The sequence below is a fragment of the Talpa europaea genome (genome assembly GCF_964194135.1).
Source record: "Talpa europaea genome assembly, chromosome: 1".
NCBI classification, from domain to species: Eukaryota; Metazoa; Chordata; class Mammalia; order Eulipotyphla; family Talpidae; genus Talpa; species Talpa europaea.
The window spans coordinates 144,121,370-144,135,581 of NC_140073.1; the positions used below are offsets into that span (position 1 = coordinate 144,121,370).

General features: G+C 51.2%; 2 protein-coding genes across 3 annotated transcripts; one reads left to right on the plus strand and one right to left on the minus strand.

Moving 5' to 3' along the window:
• Nucleotides 1–3,031: 3,031 nt before the first annotated feature.
• BCS1L (BCS1 homolog, ubiquinol-cytochrome c reductase complex chaperone) lies at nucleotides 3,032–6,260 on the plus strand (the record flags this gene model as incomplete). The annotated part of the gene is made up of 7 exons (XM_084249117.1): nucleotides 3,032–3,351; nucleotides 3,436–3,575; nucleotides 3,775–3,969; nucleotides 4,519–4,582; nucleotides 4,827–4,996; nucleotides 5,778–5,895; nucleotides 6,008–6,260. The coding sequence occupies 7 exons, from the start codon at nucleotides 3,032–3,034 to the stop codon at nucleotides 6,258–6,260; spliced, it is 1,260 nt and encodes a 419-aa protein (XP_084105243.1).
• Nucleotides 6,261–7,299: 1,039 nt separating this feature from the next.
• On the minus strand, nucleotides 7,300–13,488 carry RNF25 (ring finger protein 25; the record flags this gene model as incomplete). Of its 2 annotated transcripts, none has more annotated exons than XM_084255514.1 (10): nucleotides 7,300–7,887; nucleotides 8,062–8,196; nucleotides 8,460–8,549; nucleotides 8,859–8,996; nucleotides 9,093–9,164; nucleotides 10,306–10,375; nucleotides 10,470–10,537; nucleotides 10,628–10,730; nucleotides 10,981–11,055; nucleotides 13,448–13,488. In XM_084255514.1, the coding sequence occupies 10 exons, from the start codon at nucleotides 13,486–13,488 to the stop codon at nucleotides 7,306–7,308; spliced, it is 1,374 nt and encodes a 457-aa protein (XP_084111640.1). In that variant the 3' UTR covers nucleotides 7,300–7,305. The 2 variants fall into 2 exon arrangements, with proteins under 2 accessions (XP_084111640.1, XP_084111639.1); XM_084255513.1 differs by having other exon boundaries at nucleotides 8,460–8,552.
• Nucleotides 13,489–14,212: the final 724 nt, after the last annotated feature.

Below are 14,212 nucleotides of genomic sequence, written 5' to 3' on the forward strand. Positions count from 1 at the left end.
CCCCTTCTCCATCTCTTTTGACTAACCAACTCGCAACCAACTCTGAACAATCCTTTATGCATCTATCTGAACAGATAAGGGCTTCCTGATGCTCTTCATCTAAATTACTTTTTCCCTCTGGGATCCTACTGTGACCTTGTACATAGCTCTATCAAAAACTGCCATATTGCATCGGCTTATCTATCAGTCTCCTTCCCGAGACTCTGGGCTTTTAAAGTGAAATTTATTGACATGTGCACTTCATAGAAAACAAACCACCAACAATCTATGCAAATCAGACAAATAGGGGTCTAGTGACAAACTGTAGTCAAGGAGATGCATCAGAGCAAAGCTAGGTCCCTACCAAGATACGAAACCAGTCTTTGTTTATCTATAGTGACACATAGGAAAAGATTTCAAATTCATTGACTATGGCCCCATATTGAAACTAGAAACTAACTGAGAAATGAATGCCACCTAATTGCATATCCTGCTACATAGGACTAAAATTAGTCCTAAAATTAGTCCTTAAATTAGTTTAAGCTAGAAAACTGCTAAATCACAGAGGTCGAATAAGGGCCGAGGGTTAGGAAATAAGGTTGCAGGTGAGAATACCGCCACACAAAACCTCTGATCATCAGGATTCATACTGTAGCAGGGAAGTGCACTTCCGGGGTCAGAGATTCCTCTGGAAACCGCAGCCTCCTCTTAATGAATATTACCCGTTTCTGGGGAAACCTTCCAGCTCAGTCTACACGGCCTCGGCGGGGACCCAAGGAGGAGTAGGGGTCGTTTAGACTGAGAACCTTCAGCCGATGGAAGGCGGGGTGAGCTAGGAGACAGCTGGGCATGAGAAGAAATGATCTTATCTTTGGGGCCACCGAGGAAGACAAAGCACGAGTTAAACCAGGGCGAGGCCTTGGGGAGCAAGGCCTGGATTCCCACCTGCCTGTGAGCTCGGAGTCGGCGCGTGGCCTTGGGCAGAGGCAGCCACCTCGCTCCTCCGGGCCTCAGCTTTCTTCTCCGTAGAGTGGAGGCGATGACAGCGTCCACATCTTTGTGCGGGAGCGGGAGTCATCAGAGCCGGCCGCCGGGAAAGCCGTCTTGTGATCTGCAAGGCTTGGGACGGAGCAGCGTCAGGATTATGGTCCTGAGGAGAGGCAGCGGGTCCCCGGGCGGGATCGGGGCAGTGACGCGGCTGCGGCGCCCGGGCGGCAGGGGTGCTGCGCCCGCGCCCCGCTCGTCGGCGCGCTCCCTCGAGCACCTCCTCCCGCGGACTCCCGCCGCGCAGGTCCCCCCTCATCTCGGGGCTCGAGAAACTTTTGCCTCTGGCTGGCTGCACCCGCACTCCCTCCTAGCTCCCGCCCCGCAGCCGCTCACTCACCTCCCGGCCCGAGGCCGGCAGGAGCCGCATCTCTATGGTCGGCGGCCGCGGGCGAGGCCTCCCGGGACTCCCTTTGTGCGCCCGCCTCCAGCCCAGGCGCCTCTAGGACACGGGGCCGGTGGCGGCCACTCTCTCCTCCTCTAGTGGGCTGGCGGAGTACTCTATGGTTTTCCCGTAGCTTTTGGCGACTCCCTCCCAACGCCGGCCGTGAAGCCCTGGAAGTACCATCGAGAGCTGTGGGGCAGAGCGGCACAGCCGCCTCGGTGGGTGTGGTGGGAAGTAGACGGGAGAACTCGGGGGCGGGGTCGAGCGGCTCTTCCCTCAAGAGCAAAGGGTGAAACCATGGAGAGGGAGGGCCAGAGAGTCATGGCGGTAAGGGGGCGGAGGGACGCTTTACTCCAAACCACGTTGCTGGAGGCGCGAGCCTGGGGTGTGGAGGGGGTTCGGGAGGGGGTTCGGGAGGGGGCTTCTGGGCGTCCGGCAAGGATCGGGAGCGGGGAGGGCTTTGTCCGTGGCCTTCCATGCACAGATATTTTTGAATTGCATCCTGCTCCGAACCTCAGCTGAGGTCACTGATGTCAGCTCACCACCCAGCGTGCCTGGTGCCGAGCAAAGTGGTCGGAGAAACTTACTAGAGGTGGTTTGGCCCCTGCTCCTCGGGATCTTACGGTCTAGAATTAGACCGGACCATGTTTTATTGGGAGTAGTGGAGCAGGGATCAGGGAAATCTGCATGAAGGAGCAGATGGGCAGTCGTGGGCGGGACTTCATTTGGAGAGACTGGAGGAAATAAGAATGGACATTCTGGGCCCGGCGAACTGCTTGAGCATGGAGGTGGGAAATTGTTGGCATATTTATTCAAAGGCAGGTATTAGAAGCTAAGTCTTGAAAGGTTGACGGGTGCCTTGCTATGGAGGGCCTTGAATATCAGGCAGGTGGTTTTTTTTCTTTTTTCTTTTTTTTTACCTAATTCAGGAAGCTGATGAGAGCCAGCTATTGGAGGTGCAAAGTAACAGGATTGAAGCAGATACTTAGGAAGAAAGCTCTGGACTCACGTGTAGCAGTTTGTTGAGGCAGCGGGGGAGACCCATTAAAATGTCATTTCAATAACTGAAATTTAGTTGCGAGATAATAAAGGATAAACAACAGTAGGAGGTGAGCATAGATAGGAGAGGGTATTTGAAGGACATTACTCATGGAACCACAGCATGGGGTTACTGACAGGTGAATGAAAGAGAATAGCTTTTTCACCTACTAACTTCAGCCAGGGGGTGCCCCATCTATCTCAGCTGGTACCAGGAACCACAAATAATGTGTCCATCCCTTATTCTGATGGAAAACCGTTTGTATTGTTCTCTCAGGTTTAAGGAATCTCCAGACATGTTCCTCTGTCAGGAAACTGAGGTATGAACAGGATCATGAAGGGCAAAATGGGACGAGGGACCTGGAGTCTCAGCCCTCTCATTCCAACGTCATTCCTACCCCACAAAGTAAGGATATTGAAGCACACAGTAGCACTTACCTTCCCGCTCCCAGCTTCTGCAGGCGGGAGGGATTGCTGATTACGGGTACTAAACTAATCTTGTGTTTTGTCCCACCTTCACTGCTCTCCATTCCCAGGTTTTGAAAACTACTCACGGCCTGTAAGTTTCATCTTCTCCCATTCAAGATGCCCCTCTCAGACTTTGTTCTAGCCCTGAAGGACAATCCCTACTTTGGGGCAGGATTTGGGCTGGTGGGTGTGGGCACAGCCCTAGCCATGGCCCGGAAGGGCGCCCAGCTGGGCCTGTTGGCTTTCCGAAGGCATTACATGATTACACTGGAAGTCCCTGCTCGAGACAGGAGCTATGCCTGGTTGCTTAGCTGGCTCACCCGCCATAGTAGAAGTACTCAGCACCTCAGTGTGGAGACTTCATACCTTCAGCATGATAGTGGCCGCATCTCCACTAAGTTTGAGTTTATCCCCAGCCCTGGAAACCACTTTGTCTGGTAAGTTTGGAAGCCCTAAGAGTAGAAAAGGAGAATGAGGGGAACTGGGTTTCACTCCATTCACACATCCCTTTTAAACCCTAGGTATCAGGGAAAATGGATCCGAGTGGAACGAAGTCGAGAGATGCAGATGATAGATCTGCAGACGGGGACACCTTGGGAATCTGTCACCCTCACAGCCCTGGGCACTGACCGCACGGTTTTCTTCAATATCCTGGAGGAAGGTGTGGGATGGCACAGGGAGAGGGGCTTGCAGGAATGGGAAGCTTTGACATCAGAGGAAGAGAATCTTGGAGAGGAGCAATAGGAGGATCTGAGCTCATGGGAGCAGGGGGCCAAAAGGAAGTTGTTTGGGCGCAGCCCTGCCTAGTTGCATGGCAAAAAGAGGAATTATTGGCTTGGTCTCCTCTTGCCTCCTCCCAGCTCGAGCGCTAGCCTTGCAGCAGGAAGAGGGGAAGACAGTGATGTACACAGCCGTGGGCTCTGAATGGCGCTCCTTTGGTTATCCACGCCGCCGTCGGCCACTGAATTCTGTGGTTCTGGAACAGGGTCTGGCTGACCGAATTGTCAGAGACATTCGGGAATTCATCGATAACCCCAAGTGGTACATTGACAGAGGTGAGGAGCTGGGGTCTTGACAAAGCTTTTTTTTTTTTTTGAAGATTTATTTATACATACAGGCCAGGGATGCAGGGGTGGGGAAGTGAGGATTCACCAGAGACAGAGTGGGGAACAGAACAGGCAGATTGACCGAAGTGCACTGCTGAGGGGAGCAGCTGGTGAGATAGGAGAGGTCTGCTGCGCCATGTGGGTTTCTCCCTGGCTGGCCAGGGATCGAACTCGTGCTGCAGAGTCTGCGGATTGCTTCATAGTGCAGTGTTTAACCCCTTGCGCCACCAGGGAGGCCCGACAAAGCTATTTTTAATGTGGTGTTAGAGCAGGAGGAAATAGGCAGTTCTCTGCCCACATGGGGTGAATATAAAGCTCTCTAGACAGCTCAATTTCCAGAGATGAAGGGGAAAGAAGAGTTGCCTGTGGGGATGAGTTCTTCCAATACTGAGGTCATCAGGCCTCCAGGGAGCAGGGTTTGGCTATATATGTGGCCAGCCCTCGGGCGAGCACATGATTCATTTTAGATCTTGATGATCATCTTGGCTGCATTCATAGGTATTCCCTATAGACGTGGCTACCTGCTTTACGGGCCTCCTGGTTGCGGAAAGAGCAGTTTTATGTGAGTAGAGTCAAAGTTCCTTTTAACCTGCAAACTGGAAACAAACTAGGCTGATGGGGTTGGAAAGGGAAAAAACATTAACGACTGTCATCAGAAGAAACATGAGACATGGAATGTCAGGGTAGGGTGGTAGGAGGGTGGTAGGAGGGTTTGGAGACACACCCTGTAGTAGTGAGGAAAGAGCAGTTGGGCCCAGGGACAGAACTCCCAGGTCGCTGACCACATGTCATCCCATCCTCCACAGAACAGCCCTGGCTGGGGAACTGGAGTACAGCATCTGCCTGCTGAGTCTCACAGATTCCAGCCTCTCCGATGACCGGCTCAACCACCTGCTGAGCGTGGCCCCTCAGCAAAGCCTGGTACTTCTGGAGGACGTGGATGCTGCTTTTCTCAGTCGAGATTTGGCCTTGGAGAGTAAGTGAGGGCAATTAAGGGAGGGAGAGTTGTTTTTTTTCTTCTTTTTCACATTTGTCCTGGAGAACTTTTTTTTTTAAAAGATTTATTTATGGGGCCTCCCGGTGGCGCAGCGGTTGAGCGCTGGGTTGCGAAACTGCCCGCAGCCTCTGCAGCGCCAGTTCGATTCCCGGCTGCTCCCCGGCCACCAGAGGAGGGTCCCACATGGCGCGCAGACCTCTCCTGCCGCCCACTGCTCCCCTCAGCAGTGTACCTCGGTCCTTCTGCCTGCTCTGCTCCCCGCTCTGGCTCTGGTGAATTCTCTCACCCTCCCGCGCTTCTGACTGTACCCAGTGCTTGTATAAATAAATAAAAATAAATCTTTAAAAAAAAAATTTATTTATGCATACAAGAACTGGGGTACAGGCCAGAGGTGTGGGGCGTGAGAGGATTCATCAGAGAGAGTGGGGAATAGGTGAATTGACCAAAATATACTGCTGAGGGGAGCAGTGGGTGAGACAGGAGAGGTCTGCTGTGCCATGTGGGTCACCTCCCAGGCAGGGATCAAACTTGTGCTGTAGTGGCTGCGGATAGCGTCATAGTGCTGCATCTTAACCCCTTGTGCCACCAGGGAGGCCCTGGAGGAGGAGTGTTTCCAATGAGGAATAGTGGACGAAGGTGGGAACCCGGGGAACTGATGGAAGCTGCCTGGCATAGCAGCCAGAGCCTATGGGTGTTAAGCAGACATGGTGGGGAGTGGAAGGAGACTGACAATCCGTGCTTCTTTCTGCTTTTTCTATAGACCCAGTAAAATACCAAGGTCTAGGTCGCCTCACCTTTAGTGGGCTGCTCAATGCCCTGGATGGTGTGGCTTCCACTGAGGCACGCATTGTGTTCATGACCACCAACTATGTTGACAGGTAAGAGTGAAGTATTCTGAGACTGAGACAAGACTGCAACCCTTTACCAGAGGGTTCAGGAAGGTCTGCTTGTGGTTCTGTTGCCTGACTCAGCTTTTCTGCCTTCTTTTAGGTTGGACCCTGCCCTGATACGCCCCGGGCGAGTAGACTTTAAGGAATACGTGGGTTATTGCTCACACTGGCAGCTCACTCAGATGTTCCAGAGGTTCTATCCAGGACAAGCACTTTCCTTGGCTGAGGACTTTGCGAATCGTGTTCTTCAAGCTGCAGTTGAGATCAGTCCTGCCCAGGTGCAGGGTTACTTCATGCTGTATAAAAATGACCCCAAAGGGGCAATTCACAATACTGAGTCTCTAAGGAGGTGACAATCTAGCTGCTTAACAAACACTTGTAAACCAATAAATACCTGCCATACTTAATCTGGTCTCTGACCTCCCTTAATGTATTGACTAAAATGCAGGGGCTGTGATCACAGATGCATACAGGGGCCACCAGACACCCACATATACATGTGCTGGAGTCATAACCAACGAGAGAGAGACTAGTAAAACAACCAAGTGCAGCCCACCTCAAGGCATCCAAACAAAAATACACATACAGCAGGAGCTCGAATAGCCCTTCCCTGTAATGAAGAGAAAGTCAGTTCCCACCCTAGGGCTCTGGCTGTGTGGAGTGTGCATTCTCCTCAAGTCTGTGTGAATTTTCTCCTAGGACTCCAGTTTTTGCCATGACCAGATGTGCATAAGGTTCACTGGTGTGTCTCAATTGTCCCAGCTGGAGTGAGACTGTGTGCCCTGAGATGGAAGGGCATCCTGCAGGTGGGTCTAGTTCCTACCCTGTGCTCTGAGCTGCCAGTATGGGTTCTGGTCACCTGCAACCCTGAACTGGAATAAGTGGGGTGGTAAGTGAATACAAATGATTGTTTAATATTAGAAGAGTTTTGGGTCTTTATTTAGAAATTTGGTGTTTCTGTGACCAGAAATATACGGAAGAAACTTGTTTTATGTCAGTTAGCCTATGCTCAGATAGATTTCATTATGTCCTTCTGCTGAGTCACGGTTTTGAGGCTCTATCAATGAAGTTAAGCGAGGATTTACTATACATGTAATGTGGGTATACCATATTCAGCTGGTCCTTGTGCTAGGTGGCAAGGTGGTTCTTCTGTAGTCTACTTAAATGCTGACATACACTAGTTTTCCCTGGAAGCCACTACACTTCCTTAGATGTCAGACTCTACCATATCCTAATGCCTTGAGAACAGACAGCACAAAGTTGGGGCTAGGATGGCACGTTCCAGCCTTGCTAAGAATGTAGAAAGAATCAGAAGGTGCTGCACAACAAAGCCAAACAAGGCCAAATCTCTTTATTGTCCCCCTCCCACCCCAAATTCCCTGTCCCCCCATAGTACTGCTAGGAACCATCCTCAGATTCCAGGTTTAGGGGATCCCTCCGAGTGCCAGGTCGATAGGCTCCCCGACCCCGAGGCAGGCGGGGGTAGGAAGTACCTGATGTCCGACCCTTGGAGCGCTCCCAGCGGGCACAGTCCCGAGTCCTGCGGGGTGGAGGACCCTGCCAGTCGCCAGGCCCCTTCTCTTGGGGAGGACCTTCAACCCCTTGGTTTTGGGGTTCTGGCTTTAGGTCCATGGGCTCCTTGAAGGGCCCCTCAGGAGGTGGCAGTTCCTGCATGTCACTGGTGCCTTTGGGGGCATTGCACTCCCCTCCCTTTAGGTGCCTCCGTTCCTGCGGTCTCCAGGGGCCTCGGCTGGCCCGGGGGGGATCTAGTGTAGTTTTCTGGTTATCGCCCAACCTTTGCTGATTGGACCCAGTCCCTGGAATCTTCTCACACGTGAACTGGGAGACTGCAGGCAGAGGTGCTGGCAGGGCGGGTTGGGCAGTGGATGAGGTGGACGGTGGTTCTGTGGCAAGAGCACTGGGTGGGTGGGATCCTCTGGAGGCATCTACAGCTGACTCAGTTTCCAAAGGCGCAGGAGGCTAGAAAGAAGTGAGTGACAGAGTGCAGGAGATGCTGTTCCTGGAGGCAGGGAGCCACAGGTTGTTCCTTGCCCATTCTGACCACTGTCAGGCTGTAACCTCTCTGGGGAGAACAAAGCTCAATCCTAGGGCTATGGAGGAGGGGTGTTGGTAGGAAGGCTGAAATTTCCTCACCTGCTGGAGGCTGATGAAGTACCGGTTACGCTCAGCCTCAAGGTCAATGATGCCCCCCCTCTCCTGCTGCCTCTGGTAGAGCCGCTTGCGCTCTTCCTGTTGGCGCAAACTCTCTGCGTTAGGCTGGTACAGCTCCTGGAGGGAAGAAGCAGAATAGCAGGGAGGAAAGTATAAACAGGACAAGGAAGACTCAGACCTGCTTTCTCGCAGGATTGCACAGGTGCTTGGTCATGTCCCTTGGATTTGGGCTCCTGAACCACCTTAAGATCCCAGCGGAATCTGTGGCTTTGCAGAGAGTTACTGTTCCAGAGATTCCATTCAAGGTAGACAAGATGCCATTCCTCCCTCCTTGGAGAATGCCGTTATTCTTGGCTCAGATTAGAAAGGAATTCCCTTACCATGGGCTGTTGGGGTTCAGGGGCTGCTTTCAGTGATGCAAGATCGTACACGAGGGGCTCTCTGCACACTGGACACTGCACACCAACTGCCTTCTACAAAGAGAGAAATCACACCCCTGCTTCATAGCCCAGGGTGCTCGCCAGCTGCCCAACCCCATCAGGCTAAAGAGCACAGCATACCTGTTCAGCAGTGAGGTGCTACAGTGTAGGGGTTACCTAGTTAGAGCTTGGGAAACCTCTGAAACTGCATGCAATATGATTAAACATATAAGGATGTCCTTTTGTGTGGACAGAGGGGAGCTTCCATTACTCTTAAAGGTATCTATGACCCTACAAAGATGAAGAGGGAGCAGAAGGGCAGAAGAGGTGTCAAGTGAGAGCAGGGACTGGCGGGTCGACCTGTTTCGTTGCGGCGTGCTGCCGCTCCTGCTCCTGTCCTTGAGCCTTTAGCTCCTGCTCCATGTGCTGGATGTACCGAGCCAGGCAGTGGCAGTGGAAGTAGTGGTAACAGGGTGTTTTGGTAAAGGCCTCCTTCTCCTGGAGGAAGGACAGATGTGGGGCACTGAGTCAGTCCACTCTCATAACCTCACTGCCCATCCCAAATGGATCCCAGGTGCCAAGGGAGAAACTCACCTGGAAACCATAGAGGCAGATGACACACTGGCCATGGGGGATGTTGTTATCTGTGAGAATTTCCTTCCCTTTCTGAGAGGAAAGAAGATGCTGTTAAAACAGGGAGGCAGGGGCCTGAACTGCAAGCACAGCCTGCCTACCACTCCCGGAGTGCCTGGCTGGACTCCTCTCACCAAGTCAGAGTGATAACCTTGTGTTCATGCATTTCTTTCGTGGGGATGCTCCCTCTGCTTGGGATCGACCCTCTTCCATGTCCCCACCTTACCCCCTAAATCTGCTTGACTTCAAAATCCAATGTGATTGTTTTACCACTCATTAAGCTGCCTTTAATATATCTTGAGGGGAGTGGTGGTGGTGGTGAAAATAATACATCTTAGACAGAAACAAATGTTCAGGTAAGACTGACATCTACCGGAGGCCTTTCTTAATGAACCCCCTTCAGCCTGTTGTGGAGTCAACTTTCAAAAAGCCAAGCATTTCATGCAAATGAAATATGCACATTTGTGTTGCTGTTTGACCAGCTAACTCCCTGGAATTCCAGAGTTCAAGGCTGCACAGTGGCACCTGGGTCAGGAGTGCAGCTGTGATCTGTGCCCTCTCTGACTTTAGGCCACCCACCTTCATTCTTTTCTAGAACATTTTCTAAAGCACTCAGAGCAGAGGAAAACAGGACTGTATTGAGACTGTGTTTCTAATCTTAGCTAACCAAGGTTATCTGTGTATATTAACTTATAGTTCTAGATGTTGTTTCAGGTGGGCTGTTTCCTTCATGAGGGCAGAAACTTTGAGCACTAGGACCAAGATTTCTTCCAGGCAGCTCCAATAGCAGACTAGCCTTCATATGTTCACTATGCAAAGGCCCTCCAGGGAACAACCTCTTGCTACATTGAGTTGCCAGTGCCAAGAGAACAAGAATTGCACTGAAAGTTAAAAAAAGAAAGAAAGAAAAAAAGAAGAAGCACATCACAGAGGAAACGTTATTTTCTGTCAAGATGGTTGAACAGGCAACTTGGAAAAGATACAGTACTATATTTTGGGGAGATTTTTTCCAACTGAAAAAGTGTCATCTTTGTGGATCCACTTGGCTTTAACCTACACAAGGACTAAATGAGTGACTCCAGAGATATTTAAGATCCTAGGTCTATGGTTTTCCTTGTGAGAAACTGTTCTCCCTTCAGGGAAGGACGTTACCCCAGGTTAGCACACCTCTTACCTCAATGAGTTCATAAAGCATAGCTGCCCCCAGCCCATCATTGGCCACACGGCTCAGCGCCTGTGAGATCCTGGAGGAAGAAGACAAACTAAACATGAGACCTGGCTTCTTTCACTAGAATGAGCTGTATCCAAGTGTTCCCTGCTTTGACGGACCCAACTTACTTGTGGATCTGTTCATCTGAGAGTCCTCGGGGGTTACGGATAGAGATCTGTGGCACCTCATGGGGATACTTGGGAGAGAAAATAGCAAGTTACTGCTAAAGCACTCTACCCCAGGGCCTCTCTCCTTCCTCGCTCTGCTGTCAGAGTAGGGTGCTCACCTGTGTTGGGACCTGAAGCACCAGAGTGAAGCAGACATACTGTGAATCCTGGTCCTCTGCAGTGGCAGGGTGCAGAGTGATGTAGATCTCCCATGGTGAGGATCTGCAGGTGGATGAAGCGGAAACCTGGGATGTGACTGGGCAGGGACTTGAGGGGTGGGGAGGATGGGGGTGAGACAGTAAAGTGGGCGGAGGAAGTGGCACCGGGTTTTCTTTTGGGGGACGAAAGGAACAGCCTTTGCCTACATGAGAGGAACATTTCTGAATCAGGGCTCAGTGTCTCAAGACCAGATTATGCAAGGAATCCTCCTGTTTTTAGGGGGTCTCCTGCCCACCCCTAGTTGAATCCATACCTGTTGTTTCCTTTAACCACCTGTAGTTCATCCAGATAGATAGACTCCAAGACCTCGACTTCTGAGGGAAGGACCCTAAAGAGACAGGGGAGATTGACTTACCATTACTGTGCTCCCTGTTAAAGCCCACGGCCAATGAAGGCTGGCCTAGTAGAAAAATGGCAACTAGACTGAGTACATTCTCTGGTTATTCTCCACAAAAACAAGGGAAATACGCTTCTTTAAGCCATCAAGTGGCCAGAGAGGAAGCACGAGAAAACAGAATTTTAGACATCATTTCTGCCAAATGAGAAAACAGATTCCCAGAGAGGTGAAATGAGTAGCCCAAGTCTCAAGGTGTAAGAGGTAGAAATGGAACCAGAAGCAGGTCTCTTGATTCTGCATTCAAATTTTGTCAGCTTTGGGCAGCTCCTTAGTGATGATCTCAGTCAGATATATATATGATGCCAACTGACTAGCGTCCAGATTACCCATACTTAGACGTCTCTATACTACTTTCTCTATATTCCTGGCTTTCTCTTTATCACTATTTACATGGAATCCAGTACCCTGGCTATTATCAAAACACACTGCTGATACCAGTCACCCCAAACCTTCTCAAAAGAGGTACTAGCTTGAACAGAACAACAGGTCTAGGTGGTATAAAGGCTGTGTTGTAGTGAAAGTCATCAGCCTTGGAGTTGGTAACAGGTATCAATCACTTACCAGCTACGTGATCTGAGCAGTTATTTCTGTAAGCCTGAGTTACCCTATCATATATAGATAATACCATCCTTTCTCTAGGGTTACTGTAAAGATTAAAGATGATTTGTTAACTAAAGCATCCTGCAGTATCTTAGCCATACTAGCTAATCTATATCCTTTTTCTGGTTTGTATATAACCGTCTCCTTTCAAAAGAAAGAGGGATGTAGTTAGTACTTGACATATTTATGAACCTTGCTATGTGGTTGAGCTACATCAACCTGTTCAGGTCAGGTCAGAATTCAGTGGTCCTGATGTAAATCAGAGGACAAACATGTTGAATCACAGAAACAGCAGTTGTAATGACACTGAAGATGACTCACTTGAGTCCACAGCTCTACCCAGGCAATATATGGGAAGTACATGTTTTGTTTGTTTTCTTACACTTATACTGGCCCCACTTCACAACAGCAGGGCTACCTTAGTGCAACCTGTGTATCCGTGTTTTTCAAAACTTTAAAAAGTTAGTCACTTTAAAGAGTTCAAAATATATATTTTAAAGTTCTCAAAATATAAAGCAGGTAACAGTGAATTAGTTCCTTCTGACATGGGAGTGGGCGTCTCAGAGGACCATAGATTGGTTGTTAAAATCCTTGTTACCCTCTCCATGGCTTGAGTGACTCCTCAGAATCTTAATCTTTCCTTGAATAATTGGAAAACCAAAGATCTACAGAGCCCATAAAGGCCAGCAGTGGCTGGACTCTCTGAACCAATGAAACACAGAAGTGTAGCCTACATCAAGAAGCCCTTCAATACTGGCTTCACCCTAGCAGTGACTTTGCCCTGGATGTAAGGGATGGGGTGGGATGGTGTTAAGCTGGTGACAAAAAAAGGGGAGGGGATGTGGAAGAAAGAACTATAGACTTTTACAACGATAAGAACATAAGCTTTGGAGTGAGACAATCTGGTACTTTTGAACAAATCATTTTACCTCTCCAGGCCAAATCTAGTATCTTCAGGATTATAAACCGCGTTATTAACGAAAAGGAGGCTTACGCATGCTACAAATCCAACAGTGATCCTCTCAACTATTCTATGAAGTAGATGCCACACCCACATTTTTACAGCTGAGGACACTGACTCACCAAAGCTAGGTAGCCCGGTTAGCATCACACATCTAATAAAATGAGCAACTAACCCACATTTATCCTACTTCCAAATCGCTGGATCCTTCCAGGGTCTTATCTCTTCACCAAGGATGCTCAAATGGAAGGACTTGGAGAACCTTCTATGAGGTGTAAAGCTTTATTCAGACAACACTTCTCATTAGTGTTGTCGGGGAAGGAGGAGGTTGCGAAAGCCTCAGGGGAAACAGGTTGATGCAAGGGTACAGGGGGACGAGAACTGGAGGACATTGGTTCCGAGAAGTCAAACCGAGGTGGGGAGATACGCTAAACGGGCATCCCCCGGGACCCCGAGAAAACACGCTTCGAAGGAGAGAACGGCACGGGGTGAAGAGGAGTGGGGGTCGAGCCAGATAAGGTACGGCCCGAACTGGTCTGGCCGTGGCCGGCGCACCTCGGGTCTCCTAACCCTCAGACCAGCTCCCCTCCACCCCTCCGCTTCCCAGTCCCAAGAAACTCCCTTCGGGCGAGATGTCAGCGTCTCCGCCACCCCTCACCTGGCTCTCAGCCCCCGCCCCCCACCCTGCGGGTCATCCGCGGCCGCCACCAGCTCCCCGGATCGCATTCGGGCGATCAGCCAAAGCCCGTGCCCCTAAGTTACCAGTCCTCCTCCCCTGCAGCGGCCGACGCAGACACCGCCATGTCCTCGCCAGCCCACTTCCGGAACCGGAAACGCTCTCGCGAAGCCGGCGGCCGCGAGCCGGAGGCGGGGTGAGTCGGGCAGCGAGCGGCCGTATCTAGGCAACCGCAGACTCCGGGTCCTTCGTGGGTCCTAGTGGCCAAGCGACGGTTCGGAAGTGCCCTAGAAAGTGCCCATGGCTCGTCCGCCGTCTCTCTCACACCGCTGAACGCCTTTGTCCTCTGAACGTCTGACCAGTTCAAGAGAGCAAAATTGGTAAGAATGGGAGCCTAAAAACAGCGGCAGGGAGGGTGCAGAAGAATTATAAATCAGGCAAAGTGCGCGGGCAGCCAGAGGGGGCGGGGTTGAAGGCTGGGCTGGCGTCCCTCGGCCTGAGGAGCTTGAAGCTCCTAGGCTGGGGGCGAGAGAAGGGTTGCGGTCTGCGATTTGCGCCCGCAGCGGGTCTGCGCTGGGGTGTCGAGGAGGTTGGCAGTGGCAGGAACTTGGGGGAGGCTGGGAGGGGCGGGGTCGGGTGGGCGAGGCTGGGTGGAGGGGGCGGGGTCGAGGGGCGAGGCTGGGTGGATGCGGCAGAGGTTGGGTGGCTGGGGCGGGGGGGGGGGGGGCGGGGAGCAGGGAGGGGGACACGGGTCCAGTGGGTGCGAATTTGGGCGGGGGGAAGACCTGCAAGAGGCGTTCTGTTTACTCCAAGATTTTATCTTTTCATCCACTCCATCCTACCATGTTTTT